General features: G+C 42.2%; 1 protein-coding gene across 1 annotated transcript; it reads left to right on the forward strand.

Annotated features, from left to right (window-relative positions):
* The first annotated feature begins 5,853 nt into the window (after positions 1 to 5,853).
* Positions 5,854 to 10,249, forward strand: CBLN2 (cerebellin 2 precursor). Its single transcript, XM_066331661.1, has 3 exons — positions 5,854 to 6,189; positions 8,383 to 8,502; positions 8,865 to 10,249. Exons 1-3 carry the CDS (start codon positions 5,869 to 5,871, stop codon positions 9,060 to 9,062), a joined length of 639 nt encoding a protein of 212 aa, XP_066187758.1. The 5' UTR covers positions 5,854 to 5,868; the 3' UTR covers positions 9,063 to 10,249.
* The last annotated feature ends 6,254 nt before the right edge of the window (positions 10,250 to 16,503 follow it).

Genomic DNA, 16,503 nt, shown 5'->3' on the forward strand with positions numbered 1-16,503 from the left:
AAGGAAATTTGTGATCGTGCTATGTTTACAGTAATGTTTTCATTATAAATTTCATGTAAACTCTTCAGTCTCTGAACTCAGTTGAGAGGCTCAGAGAGGGGATGTTGGATGGCCACATTCATTCTTGCAAGTGAAAGAGAATAAATAAGGTCTTTACTTCTGTTAGCTAAGGAGCTACATTTTTAAAATATGGGGAGTTTATTTATAAGGTCAGGTTGTGAGTAAAAAGTGCCCAAAACCTAGGCACACAAGCAATGTTCAATGCCACATATGAAAGAAAAAATAATTATTCATGCTTGTCAAGCCCAGTGTCTGGCTGTTGTTGTGGTAAACATTTCTCACAAATGCCTTTTCTTTTTTAGACAAAAAATGTGCAGTCTTTGGAAGGCACACTGAGTTGCTGTCATCATTTATCTACTTAAAAACTTTGTAAAAAAAGGAATCCAGAGAATAGCAGAGCTGCTCCATATCACTGTAAATTGTTTGTTTTGAGGATGCACCAAATCTTGAAAAGTGAGCATAAGTGTTGAGCCTGCAGAACACATTGGTGACTGATGCGTATTGTCTGAACATTTATAATTGGTATATATTTAGGGAAAAAAGCACTATTTGCATCATTTTTTGTTTAATGATATCACATCTTCATCTCAAAAACTTCCCTAGCAAACCTAAATGACTTAAAAATGTGTTGGTCAGAGAGGCTGATGACAGAGTCAGAACATCATGTTAGGGTTGTTCTGATATTTTTATATGAACCAAATGTTCTTGAGAAATTACACTTACTTATTTCAATGTGTAAAATCTTATGAAGATATTCCTGAAATTCTATCAGACATGATGTTCTTTATGAGAATGGGTAAATTTCTCCATCCATTCTCCATTTTTCTTACCTTCCAATGAAGGGAAAACTTTTGCACTTGAGAACTATCACCTGACTAAATTTATACATGAATTTTCTTATACAGGAAAGAAAGCATAACTGCCTTGGTTGATGTCTGAGACACTGAGACTCAGGGACTAGAAGTGAAGTTTAGGTATCTCTGTGAATGAATTCTAATTTATTAAGTAATTTTTCTTTATATTTTTTATACTAGAGAATGTTGTGCATGTTTTCAACAGAGAGCTATACATTCCTGGCCATAGCTGACAGCTAAAAGGCAATAAGCCCTGGAGTCCAGATGGAATAGAGAATTAAACACTGATTTGAATTTACAAAACATTCTTTTAGTCATGCTGATAGCTGAATTTAGCACAAGGCTTGCTCTCACAGAGGGTGGGTATACCTCAGCTGGTTTACTCACAACTTGTGGTTAATGCAGAGGTCATCACGGGGTAGGTACAGAAGACTGCACTTTCTCTACTATCAGATTATATTTCAAAGGCATGCTTATAAGAAAAAAAAATCAGATTTGTTGAATCCCATTTGTTACAATTTACAGTAAAATTGTTTTTTAAAGGCCAAATAATCCATGAAGACATAGCTTAGCCATTTAAATTGTAACCTATTTAATAAATGAGGACTCAGAAATCATCACCTTTGGTTATCATGGAAGTGTTCTTATGTCCCTGCTACAAATTTGTTCAAATATTAAAGGCAGATAAAAGAATGTTTTACATCAAATGAACATTTCTTCTATCTCTGTTTTAGTATTTGTAACAATGATATAATACATGCAAAAATGTGTGAAATAATTTCAGGAAAAGACATACAGCATTTTCTTTTGGAAAGGAGTGTCCTATTTTGTTTGGCATTATTGTAAATAATGTATGGGAAACAGTTGGGAGCTACTGATCAAAATACCTTTCTGTTGATAATTTGATTTACTAGATAAGACAAAAAGCTTTTCCCCTTGAAGTTGCTGGATTAAATGAGTTCAAGGTGAGGGCTAGCTTAGGAATGGTTCCAAAGAAATGAACAGCTTTGTTTCTTGTGTAACTACCACAGTATCAAGTTCACCACATCCCCAGTAGAAATGTTTGTATTCTCTGCAAAGTGATGAAAAATGACATGAGCTTGATTACACACTATTCTTTTCCAACTACAACAAACTTTTTGAACTCAAGAAAGAGAACTTTATCAATAACTTACCTGCTAACTTACTTTAGAACCTACACTTTCTGAAGTCACTTCACAAATGAGGTGCATTTTCTGACATCGATAATTTCATATTCTATATTTTCAGCCTTCCAACTCACCCACAAAAAGAAAGATGCTTAAGTAAATCCATCAGCTACATTGCTCCATGAAGGCTGTAGTTTTATTCCAGTAAGGAAAATATCTAATTAGAAGTAACATACAGAACTGTTTTCTAATAAACACTGTAAATGTCATATAATTCAATATTTTTTATTAGAAGTAAAATTTCTATTGTTATTCCTCCTCCCTCTATTCATACTACAATGATTTTTACCTACAGGTATTTTGCTAGTTACCCATATAAGAAGAAGGGAATTTTTGTATATGTAGGATCTATTTCTTGCACTAAAAAAGGCAAGATTTAATGTTTTTTTTCTCTGTGTGCACATTGGATTTTATGGCTTTTCAGTTCTTATGCTCATCTTCCTTGAAAGTTGCAGGCAGAACTGATAACATGCCATCACTCCCTCAGCACTGAGCCTTATGTTCTAAGTCCTATAGAACAAAGTACAAATCCTTTGGCTCTGCTTTCCTTCGTCGTTCATACAACACTGTCATAATCAATGAGTGGTGTGATCTAAAGAGAAATATTAGGAGCTCTCTAGTGTGCCAGACACAGGTAAGATTGAGTGTCAATACCTTCTGAAGAAATTTCTGTGCTCCCTTTCTCTGTTTTGCAGAATAGGTGCTGCCTTACAGCCATAGACTTGTTCCTGCTCTGATTTCTGATAATTTTAATGCACTACACTTTTCAGCTTTTTATTCTCATCCCTCCGTGCTTGAACTCAGAAAAAAGACCATTAAACATGAGTATTTCAGGCTTAGCATAAATTTCTCATTTGAAATAAGGAGCTATAGGTTAGGAATTCCCTGCACACTGCTTAGCTGTAATTTCAGGGCATGATTAATTTCTCGGTGCAAATCACCAGGCAGACACCCTCAGGGGTTCCTCGCTTCTGCTTAAAGCAGAAGATTGAAACAGAGGAGTGCTCATTCGTAGAAGAGATTGTAATTTTGCTGTTGACATACACCTGCAAATTTCCTCTCTATTAGGAGCTACGTCTTAGATTGATACACAGTTTTCTGATAAGTTCCTTTCAGATGCTGAAGTCTAAGTTTCAGGATCTCGACGAAAACCCCATATGCAGTGAGAAACCCAGTTTGCAATCGAGAGAAATGCATCAAAATGCAACGGTGTTTCTCAAAACTGCATTGCCAGAGCTCTGCCTTACCCTCTCTCGCGTTGTGATAACCTCTCAGCAGCAGCCCCACGAGCTGAGGAGCGTGAAACATTTGCAGCCAGCAACATCTGACAATAACCTTGGCTGTGACAGACATCACCGCTACCGCTCCGCGCGGCAGGGGCGACCCACAAGCCCAGCGCACCGAGGCACTGCGGGCAGCGACAGGGGGCGGCCACTCAGCTCCTCAGCCGAACGTTCTGCCCTCAGGGAATTTCCCTTCCCCTCCCCGGCTGCCGCCCCCGCCGGGCTGCGGCCCGCCCGCTCCCCCGTCCGCGCAGCCCCCGCGGCCCCGAGCCAGCGCCAGGGGGCGCCTCGCCACCGCGCTTGGAGCCGAGCCGCGGGTGGGAGCGGGAGAGGGAGCGGGAGAGGGGCTGAGAGCCAGCCCTGGGATTGTAGCGGGCTTGGGGACGGGTTCCGTTCGGGAGAGAGTCGGGGAGCACCTCCCAGTTCTGAAGTGGGTCAGGGAGCGGGTCTGGGAACGGGCCGGAAAGCCTCGGGGAAGAAATATTTTAATAAAAGGAGAGCCGCCGCCGAACTTTGGGTACCGAGATGTGCGGGTGCGAGCGTGGGTATGGGGTCTTGCGGTGTGCGGGGAGCAGCCTTAGGGCCCGAAGTGCCCCGAACAACATGTCCTTTTAAGTGATTACTGTTGTCAGAATTAAAGTGTGTGAATTCCAAGTAGCTCCCAGTGAGCGATGCTACGCGGTTCGGCCGGTGAGCGCTAACGTGTCGGTGGCGTGTTGGAACAAGGGCGTCTTAGCACAACAAGTTCAAGTAGAAATAATGGGGCGGGGGGTGGGGGGGGGGGGGGGGGGGGGACGACGACGACTAGGCGGCACGGCTCTTCCCTGCCTCCGGTGACACCGGAGAGGCCGTCCCAGCGGGAACATCGCGGCTTGTCGCTGCTGCTCGCGATGTGTCGCGGTGCGGGTCCAAGGAGCGGGGGTGCCTGGCCGGGACAAGGACTGGGGTGCGGCATCGCCGGCGTTGCCGTGGCGGCACTTCGCTCGTGTCCCGGCGCCTGAATCCCTGCCGGGTGCCTGCGCGTGTGTGTGTGCGCGTGTGTGCCGGAGAAGAGGGGAGGAGGGAGGAAGTGGGGTGGTGGTGGTAGCGGCTGGCGGGAGGGGGATGATTATTGGCAATGGGCGGGAGAGAAAGAGGCGACTCCTGTTTCCTTTTCTTTCTGCCAGCGCAATCTCGGCTCATTTTCTCTAAGCTATAGAAGTTCACGGACGAGCTACCTAGCCAGCCCTCCTCTCCCGTCATGGACCTCCCAGGTAAAAAGGCCGTTCTCCTCCCCGCCGGCTGTTCTTTTTGCAAAATATTATTTTAAATGATAGGAAAAATAAGGTGCGGGGTTAGAGCAACGGTAGGGATGCCGCTGGGGAAGTGTAGGGGCGATCTCCCTGGAGCGAGATCTCTGGGTTTTCTGGTGAACGGGAAAAACTGAGATGCAACTTCCGAGGGAGAAGCCAGGTGAGGCTTTGACTCCTGCGATAGCTGTGCATGCCGGGGTGGGAACCGGGGGATGTCTGAGCCAGCTGCTTCCTTCTCGCCAGTTTAGGCAGTCGCCGGGGTCGGCAGCAGTGGTGGTAGCCTGGCCTGGGGCACAGAAGCTTGGGAAGTACGAATCGGTGCCCGGGCGCGGCAGCTCCCAGTGGGTAGAAGGGCAGCGGGCAGCGGCGGCTTCAGAGCCCGGCCGGGGCAGCGCCGGGGCGGGAGCGCGGGGCTCGGGGCGCCCCGGCCGCCCGCGAACTCTACAGAGAGCCAGGGCAGCTCCATCGACGGGAGGGAGGGCGCGTTCTTATAACAGGAATGAAATCTCCTTCCATGGTGTCTGGGGCGTTAGCAGACGGATACAAACCAGGCTCGCAGATGTAGTAAATAGTGGGGCTGTGGGAAGAAGTGGAGCCGGGTTTTGGAGACCCCATTGGTTGTGGGGAGGGAAAGGGACTGCCCGAGGCGTCCGGAGGATGCTCCGCCGGGGGTTCGAGGAGCCAATTTGCCGCGCTGCCCCCTCCTCACCCCTCGGCGTACAGGGGCTGAGGGATCCCAGGCTGCCGGGGAACCGGAGAAAGAGGGAACATCGAGAAGCCAGGTGTCTCCCAGACCTGTTGTACTCTCTGGGGCGCCGGGGGCGGGGTGGGGCAGCCCGCCTGGCGGCGCGGTGCCGGCTCCCGCCGGCCCGCTGCTGTGCTTCACCGCCGCCTTTCCCCTTGGCAGGCTGCTGCGTGCCGCCCGCCCTCTGAGAAGGCTCCTTCGCCCCGCGCAGAGGAGGAGGAGGCGGAGGAGGAGAAGAAGGGGAGGAAGGCGCGGCCGCAGCCGCCGCTGCCCAGCCGCCGTCCCGCAGAGCGCTGGCCGCAGGGCGCCGCGGCGGCAGCAGGCGCGCAGCCCCCTCCGCCTCCCGGCGGCCGCCCGCCCGCGGCGGCGGCGAGGGGCGCCCGCATGTCGGCAGCGATCCGGAGCGGCGGCGGCGCGGCGCTGGGCATGGGGCGGCGGCGGCGGGGGGCGCTGCCGGAGCCGGCGGGCGGCTGCTCCTGCTGCCTGGCGGCGGCGCTGCCGCTGCTGCTGCTGCTGCTGCCCGCAGGGTGCCCGGTGCGGGCGCAGAACGACACGGAGCCCATCGTCCTGGAGGGGAAGTGCCTGGTGGTCTGCGACTCCAGCCCCTCGGCCGACGGCGCCATCACCTCCTCCCTGGGGATCTCGGTGCGCTCCGGCAGCGCCAAGGTGGCCTTCTCGGCCACCCGCAGCACCAACCACGAGCCCTCCGAGATGAGCAACCGCACCATGACCATCTACTTCGACCAGGTCAGCCGCTGCCTGCTTCGCCTTGGCCGCCCCTGGTCCCCGCGCCCTGCGCGGGCATCCCCCGGCCCTGCATCCCCCTGGCTGCACGCGTGTTCTCCTGGTTCCCGTTCCATCTTTCAATCCTGACCCACTCGCTCAATAGCAACTTCACGCCTCAACTCCCCAGAAAGACTTTGGAAAGTTCCTTTAGGTAGCTGCGGGGCTTTCCTAGGGTGGCACCGGGGCTGAACACTCTGGCTCCTTGTCCGATCACAATCACTAGCACGGAGCGAGCTTTAAAGTGAAAGTCTGTCTGTGCCTCGGACGCGTGCGGGGGCGCCTTGCAGCCAAGGATTGCCTAGGCCAGCCAGGAACGACGCGGGGGAAGGGTGCTCATCCCTCCTTCGGTGCAAACTCAGATTTACCGATGAGGAATCGCCGGATCTGGCTGTTCGGAGTGCATTTGGCAATGTCACAGCATCTCTCAGAGGGAGGGAGGGATGAGGAAAGAAGAGGGAGTCACCCGCGTTATCAGACGAGGCAAACGGTGTCCCCGGCGGGCTGTATCGGAATGCTATCCCGCACGGCACACGCCGGGCAGAGCGGGGGAAAGCCCTTCTTGTCCTGCCCCTGCCGCGCCGCACCTCTCGCCTCCCGGAGACCAAATCCCGTCCATCCGCTTTATATTTTTTGCAGTGAAAAAATTTTCATTTTTTCTACCGCTTCTGACTCCTAAAGTAGTATTACAAAGTCAGCCAAAATTAGCATACCAGACTGTTTTCTCTGGGCTTGTTTGTTTGTTGCATTTTTTTTTTTACCTGTCTGATTGTCATTTATCTGTCTACGTGTCCCTCCTAATGAGTTTGCACAGCTATTCGTAGCATACAAATCTTATAAAATCAGATTAGTGGAGAAAAAAAATAAACAAAACAACAAAAATAATCAACCCCCCAACTTGCTAAATATATAGCATATTTTAGATGCTTTACCTGGCAGTGTGCAGTTCCTAGATATTTTAAGACGTTATCTCGGTGCTCACACAATAAGGTGTTTTTTTTTTTTTTGGTTTTCCTTTTTTTTTTTTTTTTTTTTTTTTTTTTTTTTTTTTTTTTTATGAACTATAGACTTTGGCTGTTTGGGAGGAAGGGCATGGGATTTCGGGGGTCGAGGGTGTTTTCGTTTTCTCCTGTTTCGTAATTCTTAATTAGAGCAGAGTTTTAGCGCGCGAACTGATGGCGATGGGTGTGCCCGGGGGTGGACACGGCGGAGCGGCCCGCTCGGGCACACCCGCTCGCCGGGCGGCATCGAACCCACCCGCAGCCTCTTCTCTCCCTCCTCCCGTGCCTTTGAGCCAAACCCTGCTCCCCGTCACGGAGAGCTGGACAAGGCGCCAGCGGGTGAGCCGAGGCCAAGTCCCTGGTCCCTGTCAGATCGGCGGGATCGGCAGGGTGCGGCCGCCGTTCCGAACGAGGCTTTGCACATCTGCCGGAGTGCTCTACTCTCCATTTACTTATTTATTTATTTATTTATTTTGGTTTGTTTGTTTTGGTTTTGGATTTGTTTTAAAAAAAACAACTGAAATATACGAAAAATGAAGGTTGTTGCCGGGAAGGAGGGACAGGCCCACCCCAGCCCCCTGGAGGAGCGTGTGGGCCAAGTGGCACAGCCCTCCAGAGGGACACAGAGACATGAGCTGGCAGATGTTGCTGTTGCTGAGCATCCGCTTTCCTCCTTTGCCCCTCTCTGCAGCGCAGTTTTAGTTCTACACCCTATTAAACTCGAGGCCGGGTCTGATTTCAGTAGTGTTATCTAAAAAACATACATTTTCGTTGTGAGCTAATGACTTGATATTTTTTCCTACCTTTTTTCCCCCTCCCTCATTCCCTCCATTTCACACTCCTCCCCCTCCTCCTTCTGCCACCTTTGCTTTATTGACAGCTCAGTGTGGACATTTGCACTTCATCTAACAGGCTTTTGAGATAATTTTTGCGTAACTAAATTGCTTTATTAAGTGATGCCTATTAAATGCCTCTGTAACTTGACTCCATTCCCCTGCCATGCATTTTTAATTGTGCTGCAAATGCCATTTTGGCTATGCTTTATGTTGGTCATTGAGTTCATGTCAAATTTTTGCTTTTCTAAGGTAGAGTCTAATTTCTCTGATTTCTCTCTTTCTCTCTCTTCTTTTCTTTGTTCTATTTGTTTACATTCCAGGTATTAGTTAATATTGGCAACCATTTTGATCTTACTTCCAGTATATTTGTAGCACCAAGAAAAGGGATATATAGTTTCAGTTTCCACGTGGTCAAGGTCTATAACAGACAAACCATCCAGGTGGGTTCTAATTTAAAGAAGATACTGTCTTTCCTTTCCTTTCCTTTTATTTCTTTATTTTTTTTTTCTTAAAATGCTCATTTCTAGACACATATTAAAAAAAAAAACACACACACACACAAAAAAAAAAAAAACAAAAAACAAAAACAAAAAAAAAAAAACCACCAGGAATTGATTTTTGTGTGTTGTGTGTTGTTTTTAAAGGGGTCTGTATACATGACAGAAATCACACATTGCCTGTTTCCTTAGCTTAATTCAACCCAGATTCCAACCTGTACAAAAGTTTAGTGATGTGCACAGGGAAAAAAAAAATCATTGAGGGTTTTGAGAAAACTCAGACTCTGTCTCTTTGCACTTTTTAGGTAAGTTTAATGCAAAACGGCTACCCGGTGATTTCAGCTTTTGCAGGAGATCAGGACGTCACCAGAGAAGCAGCCAGCAACGGGGTCTTGCTCCTCATGGAAAGAGAAGACAAAGTGCATCTCAAACTGGAAAGGGGTAACCTCATGGGAGGGTGGAAATACTCAACCTTTTCCGGCTTCTTAGTCTTTCCACTATAAAAGAAGGCCAAATAGGAGACAGATCCATGAGCCGGAGCAAGGATTCAATTGTTAATGACGCCCTGAACTTGGCAGCACATGACAATATTTTCAGTCACCCCGTCAGACTGTCACAGTAGAAGAATGATAACCTTCTAAACTCCAACATTTGCTTTGAATATTGACAATTCCTTGGAACCTGCGCCTCTAATTAGTTTTAGACGACAGTGATCTTTAGGAGAAATGAAATTATCGACCCGAGCAATTTGTACCTGTGATTGTAAAGTCAATTTTGGATTTTATTGTTGGGATCATTGACTTTCTTATTCTTTTTATTATTTCCTCTCTTTCATTTTCCCCTCTTTTTCTTTCTCTTGTTGTTGTCCCAATGAAGCAAATAACTCGGACCACAGAATTGCTTTGTCAAAGGCTCACTCCAGAGCCAGAAGAATGGAGTGTTCAGCCCAATGAGGTGTCCTTTCCATGCTTTATTTCTTTGTGTTGTATAGCCTTAAGGAAAAAGAAAAAAGAAAAAAAAAAAAAAAAAAAAAAGAGAGAAAAGAAAAAAAAAGGAAAAAAAAAAAAAGAATGGCTTCAGTCTCAGTCCTGTATTTTTCTGGGGGAGGGGGATTCTGGACATTACTGTGTCAAGAAGTGCTTTATCCAGTGAAGCAAAATTTGCACGATTGGAACCTTATTTGTGTTGTTCGTGTTTTTCATCAACTTTTTTTTCCTGGTTTTTGTTTGTGTGTGCTAAAAATGTAATCTAGATTGATCAATAAGACAAAACAAAGCACATATATACCCTGTAGCTCAAAGTAAAGCTAACCAGTGAACAATTCTGTCTGCACTTTCCAGCTGATCTTTATAGACCTATTTAGAGAGAGAAAAAGAGAGAGAAAGAGCAAGAGAGCTACATGATCCTTCAATTACAATCTGGGAACCGGTAAAGGAACTGACATTTCTGAATTGTCCTGACATTTCTAGAAGCAACAGTGGAGGCTTTGAATATCTTCTCTGACCATACCCTAAAATATATCCTTTCTTTGCATTACTATATTTTGGGTGCTTTTATCTGATATTTATTTGATATATTTGTCCACTAATATTTGAGTACACATTGTGGGAGCACAGAGAGATGGCAGAGCAAATTCGTCCTCTTCCAGACGAAACAAAACCATCTCCACTTGAGCTGTCCGTGGCAAGTATCAGAGCAGATACACAAGCAGATACACAAGCGTCTTTGACAGCCTTGGGGAGAGGAGCCTCAGCAGAAGAGGGGCCTCAGAGGATCAACAAATACTCCAGAAGTTGGCACAGGCACCATGCATATATTCACTGTGTCTGCTCTTAACAACACAAGTGGCCTCACAGTTCTAGGGGTGGACTGACAACAACATTGAACATTGGGAAAATTATTATACCAGTCAACGAGAGTTAAAATATAAGGCCAATGTCAATTGTATCCTCTTGCCTCATTTGCAATAAATAGAGATTGTTTCTTCAGTTTTTTAAGTTTTTAGTTGGTTGGTTGTTTTTTGATTTTTTTTTTTTAAGAGTGGTGTAGTAGACAATATGTTGTGGAAAACCAATATGTTGAGGACATCCAGGAAGAATCTTTATTTTATAAATTTTTTATCTTCATCTATTTAATTTTAAATGTTTCATTTTGCTATTAATCCTCTAAGAGTGGATGTGCAAAAAAATTTATTTTTGTCAAATTTACTCCTCTGCCAGAAGCAAATATAATGGAAAGGCATTTGCAGGAAAGCAGTGGTAACTACACTGTATTTCAAAATTATGGTGGACATGTCATTTTCATTGTAAATTTATCATTCAAGGGAAAAAATTAAAGTCATATATTCTTAAAAATCCCTTATCTGTGTTCCTTATATACCTCAGATGACTTAAGTATAAGCCAATTTAATATTTATTATTTTTGTGCATTTTCACCATTGATGTGGTTTGTTTACTTTGGCGTTTCACTTTGCCAGTTAGTTAATGAGCTGGTTTCAGGTTGTTGTTTTTTTTAATGGGTTGCATTTTCTAGTTCCTCTTTGTGCTTTGGCATGACTGCAATGATTCTAGTTGCAAAATATCACAGGGCTAAGTTTAAGTACATGAAATAAAACCTGAGTCAGCAACAACCTTTTTCTATTAAAATACAGTAATACACTTGTCTTAATGGTAGACATTGAAAAACTAATCTTTGTGTTTAAAACTGAATTGTATCACTCAAGGAAACAGAAACTTAAGTGGATTAAAACTCCCAAGTTTATAGTTTCCTATATTTTAATTTAAAATAAAAATACTCAGTCAAAATAATTTAAAATAAAAATACTCAGTCAAAATAATTTAAAATAAGAATTAGTCAGGTTTTTGAGGTTGTTTGTTTGTTTAATTCAGCCTACCATAATCACATTTATTTTAGTTTATTTGGCTTGATTAAGGTAATGACATCTTAGTTCTGGCTCTCTCCTAAGATAAATGAGGCTAATGACAATGTTTTCCTTGGAACTATACTTGGAAATTTCTTACGCCACTGAAGCTGCATAATCTGAATATCTCACTTCATGTATTCAAACTCAGTAGTCTTGACCATGTTTCTATTATAAATATGTTTATATGTTAACCAATCTTCTGAATTTGAGGAAGGTAACTCATATAATGCCACTTTCCCTCTGCTACTCTTGTGTCCTTCATGCTAAGCTATAAAGACTCTTATATAAACAGTTAAAATAAATGGAAAACGTGGAGTAAATTCTTATTTACACTAATTGCAATCATGATACTTTTATTTTTTTTTCTTTTATGTTCTTTGTGATATTTATTATCTTTTCCCTTTTAATTTTGCATCTGGGTTTGAAAACATGCCATCTACTTGCTATTGAAAATGGTAGAAATTCTGATGTATTCATAAGGTGTGGATGTCATGATATATTTTATGTTGGAAGGGAAAAATGTACAACCACAGCATAGTAGATTGCAAGAAATAGGAAGGGAGAACAACTAAAAGAGCCTCCCAGTACATTAAGAGTAGGCTTAAATAAATAATTGATATAAATAAATTGATTGGCTAACATTCAGAGTTGGTGTAAATTTAATGTTGAGGGGCACCACGAGGGTTAGGAAGTGCAAAACACATGGTAGTGAAGCAGACCACTGGCACCATAACTAGTCTGGTTCCTCTGGGACCAATAGCACAAGACTCCTTCCGACAACTTTCAAGCTTTCTCACAGGCTGCTGTGTAAGAGTCGTAACATATTGCAATGAAACTACTGTCTGTTTTACTGCTTCTCTTCCAGGGATCAGTCTGTACCCGGGTGTGTTTGGTGTTCCCTGTTTTAGCACTTCTTCAGCCTACTTATAGCAGGGTAGAAGCCAGGAGCTGTATTAGGAATGATAAATTCCCATCACATATATCGTTACCTTCCTCTGTATTTTATATCCATAGTTTGAACACGGTCTTGCCAGAGAGTCTGTGTGCTCTCACCTCCCCCTGAGACAGTGGGTGTGATGGATGTGCAGTGTATCTCATTATTGGTCAGCATCTTGCAAGCTGGATCTGTGGGAGGAGGAGAGAGACAGCACATGAAACTAAGGAGTTGTTTAGAAGTTACATTGTGTTTGTCAGCAGCGACTTTTTTTAACTTTTAAAAAGAACATTTTGTTTTTATTGACCAAATTTGTTTCTTAGACAATCTGTCAAAGTAGAAGATAGGCTAAAAGGGCTTGTTTACTGGTGGATTTATTCAGAAATAGCTGAAAGTGGTTTCATGTCCTTCTAATGTGACATTGGTTTCTGGAATAGGCAGAGTCACAGGTAGCATTGTTTAAAAATAGCTCATATGATTAACAGTCTGCTTTGATCCAGGTTAACTTTCTAGTGTTGATGAGCACTCAAAAATCATTGTCATTAATATACTTAATTTTTGTGACTCGTCATTAAGCAGTTATACATAACTAAGGAAATACAATCAATTCCCCTCTTTTAATATATGGTTGAAAGGCCATGGAATGTCTTTGAGGCATTGCATAGTTTCTAGATTTGAAAACACTCACTGTCTTGAACAATTGTTCCAGGATCATGTATGATGAGGAGTCAGACTTAATTTTTAATCATGGTGGTAAACTATGATACATTATAAAATACTAATTTTCTTGGTAGAGCAGCTTCTTTTATTTGACATGATTTCACCTGTCAGAATGCTTAAAATAGAACTTTATGATTCCTGGCCACCTGTTAATTAAATCACATTTGGAGTTTATAAATTCCTGAGAATTTTTGATGTCTGTCACGAGCGTAATTAGACACAGACTAGGTGGCTGGGCAGATGATAGACAAGCATTTAGATCAGCTGTTTATATAATCAAGTATCAGTAAAATTCAAGTGTTCCACAGTGTAATAAATACATTATCATTTCAGCTGAGAGGCTGATCTTGCTTGTCTCACTCACTTCAGTAAAGTCCATTCCTCTTATGACTGGACTTTACTTGAGTGCCTCTTAACATTAAATTTACACTAACTCTGAATGTTGCCTAATCAATTTATTTACATAAACTACTTATAAGCCTACTCTTAATGTGCTGGGAAGCTCTTTTAATTTTTCTCACATCATAATCCCTGTTGCAATCTACAGTAGTGCTGTTTCTCCTCTAACAAAAAATATATCAAGATATCTGCACCTTATAAGTATATCAAAATGTCTGCTGTTTCCAATAACGAGTGGAGCTTATGAAAAACATCAGTACCATTGAGGTTGAATTGTATGGTTTGGATTTGGTCATGATCTACTATTAGGTTTATTTAAAAATCAGTGACAGTAATCAGTGCAAACCCTTAGTTATTCTCGGGTGTTGATGCATTTCAACACTAATCATACTTCTGATAATATAAGTAAAAGTCTACAAATATATTTTGAATGCATGTTTTAAATCGATCCCCAAACTAGTCATGTTTATGGTCTTATCCAACATAATCATGATCTATTTTTTCTTATTTGCTATTATCAATAAAATCTAAAGTTCGCTAATTGTACTTTATGCTATTTGAGTGTCATAATGAAAATACACTTCTCATACCAGTATATCTAAAATATCCTGTTTCTTAGCTCATACAGCTTAACCTATTTAGTGAATCATCTCTTCTATTCATCAGCAAAAAAAAGTTGCCTAACTTGCTGGTTCCCTGCAGATCACATACAACAGATGGTATAAATAATGACATAGCAAAACACTGAGAAGCAAATAATGAGTAGAAATTCAGCACCAAAAAATCCACAAAGAACTGCATCAACAGAAATTCAGGTCTCATTGACAAGTGCTCCAAAACTCAGAAAACATCAAAGTTAAGTTTTTAAACGAATCTTTCTGATTGATAGTACTTCTACTATAATAATGAAGTGCTACTTTTACATATGGAAATATAAAAAATTATTTACATTGTTTTGTGAGATCAGCTGTATTACAGGAATCTTGCTCAGCATATGGATATATTCAGTGCTATAAATTCAACCAAAACCTAGGTTCATAAATTAGTAAGTAGTAGTTATCATGAGACATTGTAATTTCTGCTGTCATAGTTAAATTAATTGAAATTAATTATTTAAAATGTTTTTAGTTTTCAGTGTGTGAATATACACATAAGTGCACACACACAAATGTATATGTACACCTGCATGTAAAATACATTTTTAGCAAGGAATGGATCAATCAAGAGAGCTAGTTTCTTCATATGCAGTTTGGCCATCATTTCCCTGAAGCATTGCCACAACAAATTAATTTTTATTTTATTTGTTGTCATTCTATACCTAAAACAGTTTATCTTTGCTTATATGTAAGACTACCCAGAGTAATAGGAAATAGCAGTATATATTTCAGTGTCTGAGGGCTGCCCTATTTTTTTTTAATGTTAGGGCAAAGTGAAGCATACAGTTTTTAATAAAGGACTTAATTACCTCAAGTTTTGTAGAAAGTTTTTGGGATGAGTAAAACTATAGTGCTCTGTGGGAATTGCCTCAAAAGGACATAGAGGGAGACCACAGCTGGAGGTTCAGTTTGTCCTTCTATTGACGCCAGACAGGAAACCTTTGATACTCCTTAAAACTGAAAGCAAGTATGTCCCTATACTTAGTTTAGCAACAATAATCTTTATATGCTAACTTAATTTTCATTGTGTTAATTTTCCTCTAGAGAGATGCATTATATTGTCACATATCAAAACTAAGAATACAGAGACTACAGTGGATAAAGGACGAAGGATTTTCTGTTTTTTTTCACTAGAAGAAATAACACAGAACATATAGGTTACTCCTAAGGACTATTGTGATAGTGAACATATGAAAGAAATTATTTGAAAAAGAATCTTTCAAATTCTTATTTCTTGTTACCAACAGCAGAGTTTTCTCACCCCTGTTTGTAATAGCATGACTGGGACTATTTTAGGATGGAGTTTAAATGGATATAGCTAGACCTTCTAACAGCTGGCTTCTTCCTTATCTGAAATTTTCTGTAGAGCTATGTGTTCCCATAAGAACTTACAATCTCTCTAGATGGAACTGTCCTTTAGCCCTGACTGTCAAGTAAATCTAGTCTTACCTAATTATTTCACCTGGATAAAGAAAGCATCAATTATTCTGCTTCTTTGCAATGGCTCTATTGTTTTCTTATACTAACTACATGAACTGTGCTAAGAATATCCAGTAGGGAAAAGAAGATTCCCACTACACTTGCTTCCATAAGACATGTTAATATCTCTTCTCTTGCCCTCTTTTGCCCTTTCATGCATATTTGAAAGGCTTCCGATGATGAATTTTTTGAGTATTTCTTAAAATAATGCTTTTCCAACTGTGTGAAAACTGGCTCATACAAAATGATGACAGCTTTAGTTGACTGCTCACAAATTATTCTTCCTCTGTTGTGCAGCCAGAACTCTTGAACAGGAGAACTCAATCTGACTGAGGAAAAATATAATTATAAATAAATAAATAGTGGGAGATATGTATATGAATCTCTGAGTTTTTGTTCATATTTTGATCCCATTCAATCTGTTGTCCCTCAATGATTGTGTAACCACAACAATGATTGTGTTCTTTTTAAAAAAAAAAATCCAGGCATATTGGGAATCTTCACTTTTACAGCCTGTTGGAAAATTATAGACCCTCTTGTATAGGTGTTAGGGTATTGGTTAAAAATACAAATGATATTGTTAAGTGCATGTGTGATCCTTTAACACAAACACTTTGTGACAAACAACAGTCTGTAGGAAGGGAAGAAGCCTTCCTTAAAAAAACAGAAGAGCTGCTAATTATTCTTTGCACAAATTACAAACCTTCAAAGCATACGAGGACATGTGCATGCACATGTGTGAGCCACAGCTATAAGTGACAGACATTGTATGTAAAACTTTCCCAGAGTCCTACTTTGCATGCAAGCAAAAGAACTACAAGAAAGTACATATG

Source organism: Sylvia atricapilla, chromosome 1, assembly GCF_009819655.1.
Source record: "Sylvia atricapilla isolate bSylAtr1 chromosome 1, bSylAtr1.pri, whole genome shotgun sequence".
In the NCBI taxonomy this organism is placed as follows: Eukaryota; Metazoa; Chordata; class Aves; order Passeriformes; family Sylviidae; genus Sylvia; species Sylvia atricapilla.

Bases quoted from the DNA above. Each gene is read 5' to 3' on its own strand.
- CBLN2 (XM_066331661.1), top strand. From the start codon at position 5,869: ATGGGGCGGCGGCGGCGGGGGGCGCTGCCGGAGCCGGCGGGCGGCTGC. The intron at 6,190-8,382 runs GTCAGCCGCTGC...TTTACATTCCAG, and splicing joins TGACCATCTACTTCGACCAG to GTATTAGTTAATATTGGCAA. The intron at 8,503-8,864 runs GTGGGTTCTAAT...TGCACTTTTTAG, and splicing joins ATAACAGACAAACCATCCAG to GTAAGTTTAATGCAAAACGG.